This window comes from Daktulosphaira vitifoliae, unplaced genomic scaffold (genome assembly GCF_025091365.1).
Source record: "Daktulosphaira vitifoliae isolate Bord-2020 unplaced genomic scaffold, ASM2509136v1 Scaffold_2, whole genome shotgun sequence".
In the NCBI taxonomy this organism is placed as follows: domain Eukaryota; kingdom Metazoa; phylum Arthropoda; class Insecta; order Hemiptera; family Phylloxeridae; genus Daktulosphaira; species Daktulosphaira vitifoliae.
This window is the reverse complement of record NW_026099573.1, coordinates 39,812,873-39,833,484: the sequence shown is the minus strand read 5'-3', so window position 1 is coordinate 39,833,484 and position 20,612 is coordinate 39,812,873. Positions and strand designations below refer to the sequence as shown.

General features: G+C 29.4%; 2 protein-coding genes across 2 annotated transcripts in view; one reads left to right on the top strand and one right to left on the bottom strand.

Annotated features, from left to right (window-relative positions):
- The first annotated feature begins 4,298 nt into the window (after positions 1-4,298).
- On the top strand, positions 4,299-13,928 carry LOC126899601 (uncharacterized). The gene is made up of 3 exons (XM_050674642.1): positions 4,299-4,344; positions 4,405-4,459; positions 10,164-13,928. Exons 1-3 carry the CDS (start codon positions 4,339-4,341, stop codon positions 13,367-13,369), a joined length of 3,267 nt encoding a protein of 1,088 aa, XP_050530599.1. The 5' UTR covers positions 4,299-4,338; the 3' UTR covers positions 13,370-13,928.
- Positions 13,929-14,031: 103 nt separating this feature from the next.
- LOC126898239 (uncharacterized) overlaps positions 14,032-20,612 on the bottom strand; it is an 18,297-nt gene continuing 11,716 nt past the window's right edge. Inside the window, exon 3 of the mRNA XM_050672179.1 lies at positions 14,032-14,567. Coding sequence (XP_050528136.1) covers positions 14,032-14,567 — 536 coding nt within the window. The remainder of the gene's footprint in view (positions 14,568-20,612) is intronic.

Sequence of the window (20,612 nt, the reverse complement as noted above, 5' to 3'; positions counted from 1 at the left end):
AAAAAAAAAATTTGTCCCGACGATCTATCTTCTATACGCAAATGGCTACCATATTGAAAAATATACTATTTTTGTATGATAATTATGGGTTTTGTATTTTATTTTAATAGAAGTTGATGTTGCTTTTGCAATTATCCATCAATTTTTTAAAATTAAACACTATCTACAGATTTGCATCGAAGCGTTTCTTATGATAGTGATTTTAATCACTGTCAGATTAAATCTATACTGGACCTTACTATGCAATGTCTCCACTATGCCGCGACCCCACTGTGCTACCGTTTTTAAATATTGTTATTAATTAATTAGAATATACTATTTTAGTTATTAGTGTTTTATAATATTTTAGTTTGATAAAATATTTATGTACTTGGTTTTCACAAAATTTTACTAATCACTATTTTTTTTATAAAAAAAAAATTTAAGAAGTTTATGAATTAAAAGTAATAGTTTTTAAACAATACTTATAAAGTTATTCTCATAATACGTATTATATTTCATTGATTCAATAAATTTTTATTTAGCGTTTTTTAGTTTAATCAAACATTCATTTTTAAATATTTATGATATATACATAACTATTTTACAGATATTGTATAATGCATAAGTGTTGTATAATTAAGCTCTTCTTATTGATATAACAGTTAGCGAAAATAAGTTTAGTGCATAGATTTAATTTTTTTATCCCTTATTACTATTTATATTTAATTCGTATTATATATACTCATTATTTCATTATGGAAATGTAATATTTTTACGGTTAAATAAAAAGTGTTGGCTACTATTATGAAGTATAACAAAAATATTTATAAAAATTTTTTTATATATTTCTAATTTTTTTTACAAATGATTTTAATATTAGTGCCAAAATATTGGTTTTAGAAACTTCTTCCGAGAATTCATATTTCTTATTTAATTTATAATTTAGAAAATATTTTCTCATTTAGGAAAATTTTGGAGTTCGAATGAAGCCTTCCACTTAATACACTTTTAACGATATAATCTGTTTTTACAATATTTTTGATCCTTAAAAAAAGTAGAAGAGGAATTGATATTAATTTAGAAATTAAATCATGTAACTAAATACAATTATATTCTTATAGTAAATTTTCTTCATTCAAATAATTAATAACAATGAGCTTTTTTATTCTAATAATCATTAATAAATGTATATTTCTAAAATAATACTATGATAAAAATAAATGTTCTTGTATACATCACAAATAATTTATCTAATAAATAAAATTCATAAAAATATCAGAGAAATAAGAATTGTACAAACATAGATGCACAAATTATATTTATTTTCTGTTATTTTATTAATATATTAATATAACTGAACATGCACCTTATGAGTGACATAATTGATTGGTATAATTATTATTTTAGCTTCGATGCGAAGCTGAGAAGGTATTGGTTTTACTATGATGTGTTTTTTTTTTTTTTTTTGGTACCATATTTTCTCAGCTCTCACCAAACGGATTTCCATCTGATGGTGATTGTAAGTAGTTTTTATAATTCTTTGGTGATTTTGTAATTCAATCATACTAGTTATCGGTATTCCTTAAATCACTTAATTACTTGTAAAATTAACATAGTAATGAAAAAAGATTATTTTTTTCAGTTATTTATATTTCTTGGTTTATTAACTGTTAATTAATTATTAGAATCATCTTTAATTTAACTCTATAACTTATAGATTTGTCAACTTAAGTCAACCTCACTGCGCGTCTCAGAAGACGTATGGTGTTAAAACTAGGCGCTTAGTTATACAGAGTGATTTTTTTATCATAACCCACTCAATTACTTACAGTGTAATAATANAAAAAAAAAATTTGACCTCTGGACTTGTCTTCATGGTGAAAACGGCTACCGAATGCTATTTTTGTGTGAAAATTTTCGATTTTATTATTTATATTATATTTAACTTTATAATGCTATAACTCATTGAAAAGTTTATGGATCCACACAATTTTTTTATGAGAAATAATATTTTTTAATAAACCTTTTTTCATTCGACATACTTTATCTTAATCGAGATATTAATAAGGAACCAGCAGATCAAGTAGCTTTTGGAATAAAACACCAATTTTTTTAAAATTAAACACTATCTAAAGATTTGCATCGAAGCGTTTATTTTTGATGGTGATTTTAATCACTGTCAGATATCATTATACTTGATCCAACTATGCCACGTCACCACTGTGCCGCGACCCCTCTGTGCTGGGTTTTTTATCCCTTTTTAAACAAATTTATTATAATTAGCTTTTATATAGGTACGTGCCACTTCACATAAAAACAGATACTAGAAGAATTGAAGGTAGCAGTAATATGCCTCATATATAAAAAAGGGGACCCAGAAGACTATTATAATTACAGGGGTATATCGCTACTCAATGCAGCTTATAAAATATTATCAAATGTTTTATTAAATAGACTAAAACTATATATACGATAGAAATTGTAGGTGAATACCAATGCGGCTTTAAACCAAGAAAATCTACAATTGACCACGTGTTTACACTAAGACAATTAATAGAAAAACATTACGAATACAATAAGTCATTACACATACTGTTTATAGATTTTAAGCAGGCATACGATTCTATCAAGAGAAAATCACTGTGGAAAAGCATGAAAAAGTTCGGTATACCAGCAAAACTAGTTAAAATGCTGAAAGCATGCATTGAGGGATTAAGATGTAAAATTCAAATTCGAAAACTATTACTCAGAAGAATTTGAGACAACAGTAGGTTTAAGACAAGGGGATGCCCTGTCACCGACACTATTTAACATTGCCCTAGAGGAGGTTGTTAGAAAGATTCAAGAAACAACAAATGGTGTCAGTTTTAATGAAAGAGTACATGCATTACTAGCCTACGCTGATGATGTAGTGATATTTGGATCGAATAAAGAGGACATTAAAACCACTACGAAGGAGCTAATAACCAGAGCGTTTAATATGGGGCTAACGATAAATGAAGCGAAAACTAAATATATGGTAGTTGAAAGAGGTAATCAACTACACCAAAACAGAAATTTGAACATTGAAAATTATTGTTTCGAAAAAGTAGAAAGCTTTAAATATCTGGGAGTGGATATAGTCACAATATTTAACTAGAGAAAATAAACCTGAGAGTAAAAGCTGGAAACAGATGTTATTTCGCGTTACAGAAAACCTTCAGGTCCAAGGTATTATCAAGAAAATAAAAAATGAGATTATACAAGGTTTTAGTTAGACCAGTAATTCTATACGCATGCGAAACGTGGCCAACGTCGAAAGGGGACGAAAGAAAACTAGCAGTACTAGAAACGAAATTCTTACGACGCATTTTTGGTCCTAAAAAAATTATCAAACAGGTAAATATGAAATAAGATCCAATAAGGAAATTGAAGACCTGTTAGGAGAAGAGGACATCATACAAACACTTAAAGAAAGAAAAATGAGCTGATTTGGGCACGTATGGAGATCGAATGGCATAATGAAGGATGCGCTTAACTGGAAACCAGAAGACACGAGAACATTGGGAAGACCAAAGAAAAGGTGGATAGACGATTTTAACCAGAATTTTAGGATACTTGGGGTTGAAAACCCGGAAGAAGTAGCAAATGATTGAGAGGAATGGAGGAGTCTGTATGGAGCAGTGATGGGCCTTAATGGCCTATAAAAGCTGAAGAAGAAGAAGACGTGCCACTTCCTTGTGTTCTCTAAGTTACGAGTTATTTAGTAGAAAGAGTAAATTCAGTTAAATTACAAGTTACTTTATAAATAATAATATAGTTTTGTCTCAGATCAAGATAACAATTAGACAAAGATTATTTTTATTATCCATATAAAAGGTGAATTTGTTTTTGGAGAAAAAATGTAAATTATTATAAAAAATTACTTTCTATGACAAATATTAAGTATTATCTTTTTTAAATATACATAATAAAATATATAGAGCGATTTTTTTAGTATAATTTACTTAATTTATCTTAAAATAATAATTATATTAGGAAAATTCTTTTTGGTATTTTTTAGTTCCGTATAATTATTTTAATAATTAATTATATTAATTTATCANTTAAAAATGTGATTAATCAATGCCAATTTGGCCATCTTTTTTTCATGTTTACAGTTAAAACCAATTTGAATAGGTTAACTAAAATAATTAAGTAAATAATAAAGTTTAAATTATTATTTACGTAAAATAATATTTTTAAATTAAAAAATTTAAACAAATAATTGATTATGATGATGACTTTTTATATATATTCGCCTATTTAATGAGCAATTTATCAATAGTTATTCAGAATATAACACTTATAACACAAGTAAAAAGAAGACGAATAAAAATGAAGGTGAGTACACTTTATGAGATTTACTCCATTGAATTTAAATGGTTATTTCATATTTTCTAGCAGTGGCAACTAATATATTTTTTGTTGATAACTTCCTATTTGGTATTTAATGAAGGTAAATTCAATTTTAATTATTTATACCTATTAAATTTATCAAATATATTTAATAATTAATATCAAATATTTGAATCATTTTCTTAAAACAATTTTATTAAGTTAACATTTATTTAAAAAATAAAGCTCCATAGGGATTTAAATTTACTAACATACTAATTGTATAAAACAATACTAACCATTATTAATTTGTTGTTAGTACATTTACACAATATTTATTAATTTATACCAATTTTACACCCAAACATGAGTAGTAAACAACGAGTTTTCACAAAATAATGAAATACACAAATTTAAAATAAGTTATACAATGCATAATTATGTTATCCATTGTATACTAATAAAAATGGAGGTCAGTAATTTGACTTTATTTTAATAAACGACTTAATTCACTTTATTTGAATTACTCGATTAAATTTAAAAGGTTATTATTTTTTTTTTTTTGAGCACTGGCAATTAATACATTTTTTGTTAATAACTTCCTTTTTTATATTTAGTGGAGGTAAATTCGATTTTACATTATTCATACCTATTACATTTATCAAATATATTTTGTAACGTGACAAAAAGTATCTATTTTTTTTTTTTTTATTTGTATATATGTATATATATATTTGTGTTGAGCCGAATGCGTACTGCGACGGCGTTTATCAGTTTGTGCGCGCGCGAGATAGTCAGCTGTGTACTACTTCAGACCGTTCATGGACGGCATTTGTGTGTACATTCACCCCGCTCCTTTCCTATCTTGAACGTCATTTGCACTGCTCACCGCATACGTTGTCGCTTTATGATTCAAATTGTTCTTAGTAATTTCCGGCACTGGGTATTTAATTTTTTTTGACCCCTACTCTAAAGGCTAGCCGTGTTGTCGCCAACGGACCACCGGGTCAAACGCCGGATGTTTTGTCGGATATTAGCCATTATCGGAACTGGTTGTCGGTTAATTTTCGTCCGTAGTGTGAGTTTTTTTTTGTTGTTGTTGTGTGCGCTGCAACATTATAATTTATATATAATCGTGAGTGTCCGCTACTATAATTTCAAAATGTGATTTTTTTTTTATTGGCGTCGGTTGAGCCTGCCTCATATTCTGTAGCCCTTCGGGTCTGGTAATGTATAATTAGTATTTAATGTTTTGAGCCAGTTTTTTTTTTTTTTTTTTAGTGCGCTGTGCCATAAGCACGTGTGGCGAATTTTTTTTAGGTCCCCCTATTTTTTATTTAGGTCCCGCAACATGGCAGGCGTATTACAAGACCCCCTGTCATTTCATATCAATATTTTTTTTGTGATTGTTTTATAGATTTTATATTATATTTTATGGGTGATATGTATATATTATTGGTACTATGTGGTGACGTAGTGCATTTTATTCTGGGGTGTCCCAACGTCTTGCAAGCTAAGTCTAACTGCCTAAAACCAGTCGCTTACTTGGGGCGTATACCCACGTATTATTAGCGGTCATGCCGCGATTAATAGTCGGTGGGTACCCGAAGACGTTCATCGTATTCTCTAGTAATATAAGTGTAGGTGTAACTAGTATTTTTTTTTTATTAATATCTGTTTTTTTTTTCTTTTCTCTCTGTTCCTCTTTAATTTGTAGACGAGGTTTTTTGACCATTCGGTTTTTTGCCTCGTAGTAACTTNAAAAGTGTAGGTGTAACTAGTATTTTTTTTTATTAATATCTGTTTTTTTTTCTTTTCTCTCTGTTCCTCTTTAATTTGTAGACGAGGTTTTTTGACCATTCGGTTTTTTGCCTCGTAGTAACTTAATTTTTTTATTTACTTATTAAATTGAGACATGTTTCCTACCACCTGTGATCCTCATCCTATATATCACATCTGTCAACGGTTACACTGTCAAGTACCCTCTCCCGTTAGTGATCAAAGCGGCATCAAAATTACGGTTATGTTCAAAGAAATATCTCTCATCATCATCATCACTCTCATCATCATCATCACTCTCTTCATCATCGTCTCATTAAGTTTTTTGACGTTTCTTTACAAATCCCCGATGGAGGAGTAAATTTATCAATTTGGCTTGGTCATGTTTATGATACTACCTCACAATTATCTGGACTTGGACATCCCAACAAATTTATTTAATATTACTTACAAAGTTAGTATTACTCTTTAGGAGAGAATACCTATGCCATTGGATGCATAACTGTCTATATACAGCTTGCAATACATGACTGTGGTAAATCACTATTATCATACATTTATATGAATATAATGTTTAGTATAATTAAAAAGTATTTTACCGGCTGAAGTAATATTAATTGAATAAATTTCAACTTATATACTTTTATGATTTATGGAGTTATCTTAAACCTCTGATATCTTGTATACATATTCCTCTTGAGTCTTTTGTTTCATCACTACTTTTATTTTTTTTTGTTTCTCTTAACTTAAATAATTGACTGTAGTATTTTTGTTCTCTATATTTTCCCTTTTACTATGGGACCTATGTTTTTAATTAATTAATTTGTTTAGTGTACAATTTTCTTTTAAATACTATTATTATGTTATGATAAAAAAATTAATTAGTTTGTAATATTCAATAAATTTTAATAATTGTACTAAATCATAGCTTATTTATAACTTAATTATAAATTTTTTGGTAAAAAAATTTATTTTTGATACTTTTTACTCTAAATATAGTAGAACATTCTTGATCATATTAATTACCTAAAATATGATTAGCTAAATATTAGCTAAATTAGTTAAATTTCAAGATTAATAATCATTACACGCGAAGCAAACATTAATATTATATTCCTTATTTATCTCGATAGTATGTGTCAAATAACCCGATTAATATTTTAATATCTCCCCGTAATAATCAACCATATTAATGTTACGAAAGTAACAAATAAAATAGAATAAAACAGTATTGCCGAATTAATAATTAATTAGTTTATTAAAAAGTAATAAGTAATACTAATTGCACAATAATTGTCAAATGACTAACGATGCTCTGAATTACAACAGTCGCTGTCTCCGAAAATACCTTATAAACACATTCTTATAGCCCGACCTCGATAACAATACAATTTATGATGATATGTTATTATAATTGTAGTATAATAATAAAAGTAATCTAAGTAATAATAACACCCCCCTCCCCCACTAAAATGGAAGTAGTGTTTGAAACACTACTTAAATTACTGTATAATTATTATATAGTATATCAATTGTAGTTACCTTGAAAAAATCAGTTAGACTTGTAGAATAGATAGAAACTAGGAGTTCAAGGGTTGATAGTAAATTAAGACGGATTTCTTTCAATTCATTAAGTAGGATATTAGGAGTGTGAATTAATGTGAATTCTATTTAAGTGTTTTATTACTATAAAAATGCAAACAAATTTTAAACTTTACTGATAAATTTACTATAAATAGTAATTTTAAAATTTCCTAAAAGAATATTATCTTACCAATACAATTTTTTATTTTCATAAAGCCCAACCAATTTTTTTTAGCAATACGCCGAAAGATCACAAATCGTATCTAGTCGAAGAAATAACACCCAAAAATTGAAAAAATTTCCCTCATTCCCATAAATGGGCGAAATCTTCAAAAAAAATTACAAAATTTAATAAACGCTAATTTTCGCGGATTTAACATATAAAACAGTAGTCGGGTATATACAGAAACAATAATATTTAATGAACATATAAGATCTATCAGTGAATTGTACTGTGACGTAAAAGACGCACTTCATTTATAAATGTGAGTAATAATCACGTCCCCTAAATTTTAATGAATACCTCGCTGATAATTGAATAAAAAAAAAATTTTTTTTTACACTAAATCTAATCTGATGATGTACAAAAAAAAAAATAGGATAACCATTTGAAAATTGGAAGTTGATACTGATTTAAACATAAGGGATATAACATATAACTTATATTTACTGAACATTTAGAATATAACGTAACTTAAACGTTGTCGTTTTGTCGTTGAAATAAAACAATAGTTTAACTTAATTATATGATATCTTTCTAGTAACTAATGTACACGATTGCGTGTGTCCCTAAAGGTTTGGACCAAGATCCTCACGTATTAAACGGACCCAATACTACATGCCCCTTAGTTATTGAATTAAAAAATATTCAATAATATATTTTCCTATTCCTATATGAATTCATTCTTATTAAATAAAGTAAATACATTTAACTTAATATTTACATATTTATTTGTTAAATTCTCATTTACTAATATACAGAATGATTGACTTACTACGCCTAATAAATTTTCTTTAAAAATATTAGGGTTATCATATATGTAATTATTATATTTGTTATTAATCTTTGTTGAGCTACTTGACAGGAAAAATAAAGATTCTATTTTCATCCCTTAACCCTCAAATCAATATCAACTTTAGTTTTTCAAATAGCAACTCAATTTTTTTTATTAATCTTGTTTAGCATAAAAAAAAACAATTTTAATAAATTCTAAATGCGATATCACTATTTAAAGTTTAGGAGATTTAATAAATAAAATATAGAATAAATAATTAACAGTTTTTTTTCATATATATAACACGTAACATATTTTAAATAACATAAATACATAAAATAATTTATATTGAAAACATGAATTATAGATTCTAAACATCCAGAAATTATAAAAATATAAAAATTTGTTAAAATAAGATTTCTGATAATTTCCTGTTATTTTAATTTTTATTTAATATTATGTTTCGAATCTAATAAATTTATCAAGTCAGTAATACGATACTCGAACATGATTTCGCATGTTTATACATTTTTTTTATAATAACAATAATGATAATAATGCACTATTTTTGTATCTAGCCTTTCTAAAAGGCGCAATTTTATATTGTTCATAAATATAACTTTATAATTTTTTACGAATAGATTTAACATGTATCATTTTTTCTACTTAACATATCATATAGTTAAGATAGCATAATGACTCTAATAAGTATTAACTTATTGGTTCATTCTTTTTGTAGGTATTAAGTAAATTCAGTACTAGTGCCTATTTTAAAAAGTATCGTTAATAAATATTCCTGACATGATAAAAATAATTTAGATCATAATTTTTACGAATATAAAAAAACCCAACACAGGGAGGTCGCGGCACAATGGTGACGTGGCATAGTTGGATCAAGTATAATGATAGCTGATAGTGATTAAAATCACTATCAAAATAAAACGCTTCTATGCAAATCTTTAGATTGTGTTTGATTTTAAAAAATTGGAGGGTTATTCCAAAAGTTACATGATTTGCTATTTCCTTATTAATATCCTAATTAAGATAAAGTATGTCGAATGAAAAAGGGATTATTAAAAATTTTATTTCTCATAAAAAAATTGTGTTGAAACAAAATATTTTATTTTGAAAAAAAAAAGATAACTTATATTTTCAGAGATAATTTGTGAGGTATCATTCCCTCTGCATAGTCTTTTTTAGAAAATAAGCTAAACTCTTAGTTCGCAAACATTTATTAATATGTAGTATCCGATTTGTATTGAATTCATAGATTTACAATACAACTTATTTTTTAGATAAATATAAAGCAGCTGTAGGGATAATTATATATATTATAGATTAAATTTTATAAGATTAAAAAAAAAAAGATAATTTCAATTGAAATGCACTCTATTAATAAGATATTTTTTGGTAATCTAAATTAAATACAATTACTGCAATAATTAATTAAATGTTTTGCTCATTTAGGGATTGTAAATAGATATTCGCAAGACAAAAAAATTTGTCCATTTGAAAAAGGTACGACGAGCAAAGCTGCTACAATTGGTGACTTAGAAACATTAAAATTAGCTTACGACAGTGGATGTGACTGGGATGAAAATACAACAGAGAAAGCTGCTGCAAATGGTCATCTAGAATGTTTAAAATACGTATATGAAAATGGAGGTAAATGGGATCAAAAAACCACAAAAGCTGCTGCTGCTAATGGACATTTAGAATGCTTAATGTACGCTCATGATAATGGATGTCAGTGGAATGTATGGACAGCAGAAGCAGCTGCAAAATACGGTAATTTAGAAAATTTAAAATATGTTCATGAAAATGGATGTAAGTGGGATCAAAAAACTACAGCAGCAGCTGCACAAAATGGTTGTTTAGAATGTTTAAAATATGCTCACGAAAACACATGTAAATGGGATAAGAACACTACAAAGGAAGCCGCTGCAAATGGGCATATAGAATGCTTAATATATGCTCGTGAACATGGTTGCGCATGGGATGAAGAAACGACTAGAGTTGCTGCTGAAGGCGGTCATTTTGAATGCTTACAATACGCTCATAAAAATGGATGTCCGTGGGATGTGGGAAAAACAGAAGCAGCTACACGAAATGGCTATTTAGAATGTTTAAAATACGCACACGAAAATGGTTGCCGCTGGAATGAAACAACAACAGCAGCAGCTGCACAAAATGGCTATTTAGAATATTTAAAATATGCACACGAAAATGGTTGCCACTGGAATGAAACAACAACTGCAGCAGCTGCACAAAATGGCTGTTTGGAATGTTTAAAATATGCTCACGAAAACACATGTAAATGGGATAAGAACACTACAAAGGAAGCCGCTGCAAATGGGCATATAGAATGCTTAATATATGCTCGTGAAAATGGTTGCGCATGGGATGAAGAAACGACAAGAGTTGCTGCTGAAGGCGGTCATTTTGAATGCTTACAATACGCTCATAAAAATGGATGTCCGTGGGATGTGGGAACAATAGAAGCAGCTGCAATGTATGGTAATTTAGAACACTTAAAATACGTTCATAGAAATGGATGTGAATGGGATCAAACAACCACAAAAACTGCAGCAGCAAATGGGCATTTAGAATGTTTAAAATATGCACATAAAAATGGATGCGATTGGGACGAAACAACAACAGCAGCAGCTGCACTAAAAGGCAGTTTAGAATGTTTAAAATACGCTTACGAAAACGGGTGCAGCTGGGACGAACAAACGACTTTAAATGCTGCTTATGGAGGTAATTTTGATTGTTTAAAATACGCACATGAAAATCGATGCAAAATGCATAAAATAATAACGGAAGTAGCTGCTAATAAGGGTGATTTAAAATTGTTAAAATTTGCTTATGAAAATGGATGTCCGTGGAATGAAAAGACTACTGGTGCTGCTGCTTTTACAGGTAATCTGGAAATAATAAAATACGCTCATGAAAACGGTTGCGAATGGGATAAAATAACAACAAGGGCTGCTGCTGGAAATGGACATTTAGAATGTTTAATATACGCCCATGAACATGGCTGTGGATGGGATGAAGGAACATTACTTGTAGCTGCCAAGTACGGTAAATTAGATTGTTTCAAATATGCCTATGAACATGGATGTGATTGGATTGAAGGCACTACGATTGTTGCTGCTTCAAATGGACATCTAGACTGTTTAATATATGCCTTTAATAAAGGTAAGGGATGGGATGAAGGAACAACTAGAGTTGCTGCAGAAGGTGGACATTTGGATTGCTTAAAATATGCCCATGAAAATGGATGCAAATGGTGTGAAGGAACAACTAGAGCGGCTGCACAAGGCGGCCATTTAGACTGCTTAATATATGCCCACAAAAACGGATGCAAATGGAGTGAAGGAACAACTAGAGCTGCCGCACAAGGTGGCCATTTAGACTGTTTAATATATGCTCATGAAAATGGATGTCCATGGGATGAAGGAGTAACAGAAAAAGCTGCAAAACATAGTAATTTTGGTTGTTTAAAATATGCATATGAAAACGGATGCGAATGGGATAAAAGAGTAACAAATGAAGCTGCTCTTAATGGTGATTTAAAAGTGTTAAAATATGCGCACGAAAACGGATGTAAATGGGCTGAACGTACAATGGTTGCAACTGTCGTGTTTGGTTATTTAGACTGTTTAAAATATGTTCATGAAAAAGGATGTAAATGGGATAATGACACAACTAAATTCGCTGCACAAGGTGGACATTTAGATTGTTTAAAATATGCTCATGAAAATGGATGTAAATGGGATGAAATGACAACAGCAGCAGCTGCACATTACGGCAATTTAGAATGTTTAAAATACGCACATGAAAGTGGATGTCATTGGGCTGAAGGTACAACAATGGAATCTGTTTTATACGGTAATTTAGAATGCTTAAAATATGCTTTTGAAAACGGATGCAAATGGGATGAAGGAACGACTAGAGTTGCTGCAGAAGGCGGACATTTGGACTGCTTAAAATATGCTCATGAAAATAAATGTCCATGGGATGTAGATACAACAAAAGCAGCTGCAGATTATAGTAATTTAGAATGTTTAATATATGCACATGAAAATGGATGTGAATGGTATGAAGCAATAACGAAACAAGCTGCTCTTAATGGTGATTTAAAAATCTTTAAATATGCCCACGAAAATGGACATCCAATGGACGAAGACACATACAGAATTGTCGTTTTGAATGGTAAGCTAGAAATATTGAAATATGTTCACGAAAACGGATATAAATGGGATAAAATAACTACAAGGTTATTTGCTGCCAACGGCCATTTAGAATGTTTAAAATACGCTCATAAAAAAGGTTACGAATGGGACGAAATGACAATAGTTTCGGCAGCTGTACATGGTAATTTAGATTGCCTAAAATTTGCCCGTCAACATGGATGCGATTGGATCGAAGGTACGACGAGAGGGGCTGCTTCGAATGGACATTTAGACTGCCTAAAATATGCTCATGATAATGGTTGTGGATGGGATGAAGGCATAACGAGGGAAGCCGTCGCGAGTGGTTCCATTGACTGTTTGAAATTTGTTCGTGAAAATGGTTGTGAATGGAGTGAAAGTACAAAAGTTACAGCCTTACTACATCATAATTTAGAGTGCATAAGTTATGTTTACATAAATGGCTGTCCAAATTAGTTTTTCATTGTAATTATTTTATATTTATTCATGTTGACTATTTATATTTTATTTTAAATAAATAGACCTAAGTAGGATAAAATGGAGAGAGCTGGCCCCCTCGCCTCACCCACTCACCATCCTTGCGGTATCATTATATTATAACGCTCATAAGAGTCTGTAACTTTATGGGAACAAAATTGTGCCGCTGTCTGTGTATTATTAAATTTATAGCTATAATTTCTAAGAATTTTATTATCGACCACCAGACGCTTAGGTAAGCAAATATTCAATATCAAAGGTATTACATTATTATAACGCTTATAAGCGTCTGTAACTTTATGGGAAATAATTGTGACGCTGTCTGTGTATTATTAAATGTATAGCTATAATTTCTAAGAATTTTATCATCGACTACCAGACACTTAGGTAAGCATATTTCCAACATCAAAGGCATCACCGTACAGTCACGATCACTCTCATATGCATTTATTTTTTTACATAGTATTTTATTATTTAAACTATCTGCTTTCGATTTATGTAAGAAATAAATGAAATATAATAACGATAAGGTACTAAAATAAATAACACATTTTTTTTTCTTAATAGTCAAATATATATTTAAGTAACCATTAGTGTTTTATAAATAAAATCTTTTACATTAATTTTTGAAAAAAAACAAATTATAATATTTTATGAACTTCATTAGTCATAGGATTATATTCAAACATTTTGTCGTGTACAATTAAGCAATATGCTGTAGTGTTGGTCGGAAAATTTTCATCAGATTCAAATTCTAATCTAATATTTATTGGCGCATTTTTTAATTTTTTGTTTTGCCTTGAACAGTCAATGACAATGAGTGGTGCAGTTGTCTTGAATTCTGTTTTTGTCAGCATAGGACACGCCATCTCCTTTTCATAGAACGTCTCTTGGAATCGAGTGTACATGTGATATGGTACAGCATACTTATCATTTGGAAAGTCCATTCGCAAGTTGTCATTGGGGTACGATTCCGAATTCAAGTATACTTTTAGAGATGATAACGAACAATGGTCAAATCTACTACTATCTTTGTTTATTTTGTTTTTTCTAACCACTTGAAAAGCTATAATAACAAATCTCGGACTCTCAGTCTGCGATGAAGTTTTCACAGTCCAGGGTTGTCTTTTACCATTTGGTAGGCCGGGATTTTCATATAGATCCCAACTTTGAAATGCTATTTTCGTAAAATGTGAATTATATATAGTTTTTTATATTTTTACAAGAAATGACAAACTTTGTGAAAAAATATTTAAGACATTAACTGTAACAAATAACAATATCCACAAAAAAACCTATTATCATTTTTCCATAAGATCAAAAACTTAGCCAAAAAATAAAAAAAAGTACAAAATTTTGAATATTTCTAAAACTTTAAGCTAAGAGCGCATCCTCTTAATCATGTTATATGAAGCTCATATTTGTAGATCTGATACATAGACCAATAGGAAAAAATTACCGAACAAATCTTTCATATATAAATAGCGGGCACCCTAATGTATTTATAATATATAAAGGAAAATGGTGTTATTTAAAAAAAAGGATGTCGAATGAAAGAGGTAAATAAATATTATTTCATATAAAAAAATTGTATTGATCTATACATTTTTCAATAAGTTATAACATAAAAATGTAAAAATAAAATTGGGAATTTTCACACAATAACATTCAGTAATTATTTTTACAGTGAATACAAATTAAAGCTCGAAATTTTTTTTTTCCATAAAAAGTAATATTATTTTATCTTTAATTTTAGTTATAAATATAAAAGTGTCAGAAATTTCGTAACACTTTCAAGAGTTGAAAAAGTTAATTTTTTGTGAAAAAGTTGTCATTTTTAATATCTCCGTGTGGGCAGGTAAAGGGTAAGATTTATAAAAAAATATACCAAATGATAGTTAAAGATATCATGTATTTATAAAAAATAATTATATTGATTTGATCATTTTTGAAAAAGTTATGGCAGTTTTAAGTAAAAAAAATTGAAAAATGTAAAAAAAAAGATTTTTAAATTTGTAAGTTTTTTGGAGATTTCCCCCATTTACGGGGAACGAGGGTTTATGATCTTTTGAACTTATTGTTAATCAAAATCGTTCTATTTAGAGTAGATATTGGGTGGTAACAGACAGAAAAATGGCGGAGTAACATCAATTACTTCAATGCTTTTTGGTATGAAAATTATTTGGGTAGATTAAAAAAGTACTTAAAATCTGGACGTTATGCTATAACAGAAATGTATAATAGAATTACAGAAGACAAATCAGCACGTGATGAAAAATTTTTACTTACCTCAAAAGATTTTCCCATTTATAGAGAAAAACATATGACACGGCACCGCCTTTTGCTCTAGGCTGGCGCTCGCCCGTGTCTCTCTCGATATCAGCCGTCCAGCTATTAATATGACAATCGGTTGTCATCGTTTGTCTCTCCGCCCTTGACACTGAGATAAGGCCTCCGCCGAATATGGATTACCGATATTGCGTTCTGTTCCGTTTTCGACGTACACTTCAACTGGTGTGTTGTTTCTTTTTCTGTTTTGTTCGTTTTCCAACGCTGACCTGAACTGGTTTTCGCTGTGTACGAGTGTTTTCTTTACTTTACGTGGATTGTGGAACAATAATTCATACGGCAATTATCTACTTACTAATTTTTGTGGTTAATTCACCTGTCTGTGCCGGTAGCCGCGTGCGGAACTCTATTCTCAATCATTAATAACATAGAAATATATATAAATATCAATATACATAGATATATACCTGTTATTATTATTAGAGCGCAATATATAACTATAGCTCATTTTATTTTTATTTTAAACTTGTGTGTGGTATTCACCCGTATACCGGGAGACGTGATATCAGTGTTCAACCGTACACCATATTGGATTACGTCACATAATAATGGACCTTTACTACATATAACAGGAACTTATGAACAATTTATGTGTATTCAATTTGAACATTTTAAAATACAAATAAGAGCTAAAGAAAAAAGAAGTAAATTTACCCATCGTAATGATTGTATAATAGTGAAAGACCAAAATATTATTATATTTGTTGTGGAAAATCTTATTAAACAAAATAATTGTATGCATTTTGTAGGACGGAGATTTCTTTTCATTAATGAACTTTTCAGCAAGGCTGATGACATAAAAATTTTAACATTCGATATTGGGGTATATAAATGCAAAAGTTTGGGACAACTAGAAATCTTTATTTTTAATCATGAAAACGGTTTTAATAAAGCCTGTCTAGTATCAAATCCAATACACAATGATGTGGAGAGTTTTATAGTTTTTAAAATATTGCATACATGAAATACTTAGTAATATGAATAAAACATTTTTACCTTTTAATGTAATCCTTAGTTGTAGTATAAACTTCAAGACATCATTTGTATTCTTCATATTTATTCCATCATAATTTACTGTATACGAGAAAATGGAATTAAGTTTGAAGAACTACTTATGATTAATCTTTAATAGTTTATATTAATTAGTAAATTATAGTGACGATTGCTATACGTATATTAAAAATTAAGCAAAATATTCGAAGTGGATAAAAATGTTGTCGTGATATAACATTGGCTATGAATTATTATTGATAAAAGTAATTTGTAATAAACACACGACTTTTATACCACGGTAATTACGCTTAGGTTACAATAGCTAGTTTATAATTTACCAAACTGTTTCACCAATTAATTTTTGAATATACAAATCTTTTTTATATACAAATCTTTTTTATATACAAATCAAATATTATTAGGGTAAATAACGTATTCATTAATGAATATATTACTACTTTCTAATATTAAAGAAAGTAATTTTAAAAAAATCAAACATATAAATATATACAACGAATGAACGTTGAATTATTGTATAACAAACAAATTAATCTAAACATTTTTTTTTAATATACACTTGAATAAATGTAAAATAAACAACTTCCTTCCATCGTAATATATACCAACTATTATCTGGCGAAAACATGTTGTTTCATTGTATAATTAACAGATAAATATAAAGCAAAATATGCTTTAAAATATACCATAGATTACACATAAAATCCACTATTTATAACCGTCGTATTAGTTGCATTATACAACACCTAATAATTAGCTGAACGATAATTAATTACTAAATAAAACGAAAAAAATATATAAACCATCCACAGCTTTAAAATACACCGTGGATTTAGTGTTTACAAACGTATAATCCACAATGATGCACGCTGGGCAGGCTAGTCGATATAATCTCATCATTCTTTGTAAATAAAAAATATTGTCCGGGAGTATTTCTAGATGTGGCTCAGGCCTTTGATAGAGTTTGGCATCCTGGCTTACTCTATAAAATTAAATCATTCCTTCCTGCTTCCCTATTCTTACTTATTCGTTCATACCTAGAAAACAAAACCTTTAAAGTTCGTTACAGTAATTCTCATTCCTTTCTTTTTCCCATCCTAGCAGGACTTCCGCAAGGTAGTGACCTCTCCCTCGATTTATATAATATTTTCAATTCAGACATTCCCAAAACTCAAAACACCTCCTTGGCTACCTACGCTGTTGATACAGCCATTTTATCATCCAATAAAGACTCAATCGTAGCTTATAATGCTCTTCAACTCCACTTCGACTATATAGATAAGTGATCCACAAATTGGAAAATTAAAATTAATGCAGACAAATCAGTAAATGTTCCTTTCACTATCAATAACAATAATATGCCTATTCTCTCCTTCCGAGGAGTTCCTATCCCCTCCTTAACTCAAGTCAAATATCTTGGTATTACCCTTGATAAAAGATTTACCTGGGGTCCTCATCTCAAATCCAAAGTAAAGTTATTAAACATTAGATCCCACTTATTACGTCCTGTATTAAAAACCAAAATTCCTATACATAACAAAATAATCATTTATAAGTCAATTTTAAGACTAATTTGGTCATACGGAGCCCAAATATGGGGTTGTGCCAAAACATCATAGCTTAAAACAATTATAACTTTCCAAGCAATTTCCCTTCGTACAATCACGTTCGCACCTTGATACGTCTCCTATGTTACCCTACATAAAGAATTAAACATTGAACCAGTCGATATTTTAGTTAAATCATACTACAAAAAGTTTCACTCCAAATTACTTCTACATCCAAATTTATTAATTGCTAACCAACATACAGTTACAATTCCTGACAACCCTCCTCGCTGTCTAAAAGACGTTGGTGCCGTGACCTTTTAAATTAATATTTTGATGGCTAAATTACCAAATCAAGTCAAAAGGGTCCCATCACTGGATATCTTCCCTTTTTTCTGTTTTTCCTATTTGCTTATTGTATCTTTTCTTATGTACAGATTGTAAATGTTATTATTTTATAAATTAAATAATAATAATAAAAATATTCCACATTCTATTAACTGGTTAATAATAACTACAGCTCTGTTTCTGAAATGGCGTGTTAATTTAAAGCGAGAGTGAAGATGGATATTAAGTACTTTGAAATAAATCAATCTCAATACTTTTATTCGATTATCGAGCAAACTAAAAATTAAACTCGTATATAATTTAATAATCATTCGTAAATAAAAAAAATTTACAATGGTTAAATTTTTCACACAAATCATTAATAAAAATAATGAGTAATAAAGGTAATTGGTGACCGACCCCTTAAAGGTACCACCGATGTTAAATTTATTATATTAGATGTCTATATTTTCCAATTTTTATTTGTTGTGTTCTATCGATTATATACGACAAAAACTATTACAACCCTGGAGTCTTTACTCAGTTACCTTTTTAATTTTTGAATTAATATAGATTGATTTACACTATGGAAAATTTTCTATAGCAATCGATACAACCACCGACACTTACTTCTGATACTAAATAATAATAAAATATTAATAAATAAATTACAGTAGATAATGATCTTCGAAAAACCATGCTGACTACTATTTAAAATTAAATAAATATTTTGTCAAACATTATGAGAAGTTCTGAACAAAACTTAAGCATATTGTCCCATTTTGAATATACATGGGGACAACAAATGAAAGGAAATAGAGTAGTTCAAAGCGGAAGGCCTAAGGTATAAAGTGTTTGATACCAGCCAGACAACTTGTGCGGTAGCTGTTTCACCAGTCATTTGTGCAGGTCTACCCAACGCTTGTAGTGTCAACGGTGTAAAGACATCACCACTTAATTCTAGGCTGGACTCGTGTATGAGGGAGGAAAAAAAAGATAGATACAAAGTAAGAATAAGTAATTGGAATGTTGGAACATTAACAAAAGTAAAAAAGGTAAAAGGTGAAAGTAGAAAATTAGTAGAAGTGTTGAAGAGGAGAAAAGTTGAAATTTGTTTTGTGCAGGAAACTAAGTAGAAAGGAGAGAAATCGATGGAAATAGGTGACGGTTATAAAATAATATACTCAGGGAAGTCTAGTATATAAATGGTTTTGAGTATAATTTGAGTGGAAAGAATGAGGCTGGAGAAGGAATCTGAAATTTCGCAATATTGTATGATCTTGCTGTGGTTAATACTTAATTTACAAAGAGGGAACAACATTATATAACATAAAAGAGTGAAAGGATTAGATCACAGATTGATTATTTTATGTGGAAGAGAGAGAGCGTTGTAAGAACATTTATTACTATGTTTTTACCACTTATATTACACACGTTTTATTTCTATTTATTTAATTCGTAATACATATTAATTAGCATAGGGGGAGATGCTGATGTGACAATTCTACTCGTCTGTAGTCCGGAGCTACTGACGTCGAACTAACAAAGGGCAGTTGTGTTTGAGTGGCCGTTATAGACATAGTTTTCAATATTATTACTTACGTCTTATTTATATTATTTATAACTTAACTTGTTTTATTCAACGACCCGTCTATCGCCAATTGTCATCATAGCCAACCAACTCCGTCTCACTTGGATATACCTACTAACCAACTGTACTAGGATTCAGGTCAGACGTATTGTACATTACATATAACTTATATTTACTAAACATCTAAAATATAACTTTACTTTGTCGTTGACATAAAACAATAGTCTAATTTTATTTAATAATCTATCCTCTGTAACTAAGGTACACGATTGCCTGTGTCTCCTTCAGGCAATTAAAACTCATTTAAGGAGATAGGGACGATATTTGGGCAGACGTCGGGTAGCTTCCGATTCTTGGTTTTGACCAAGATCCTCAACTATTAAACAAGCCCCTAACA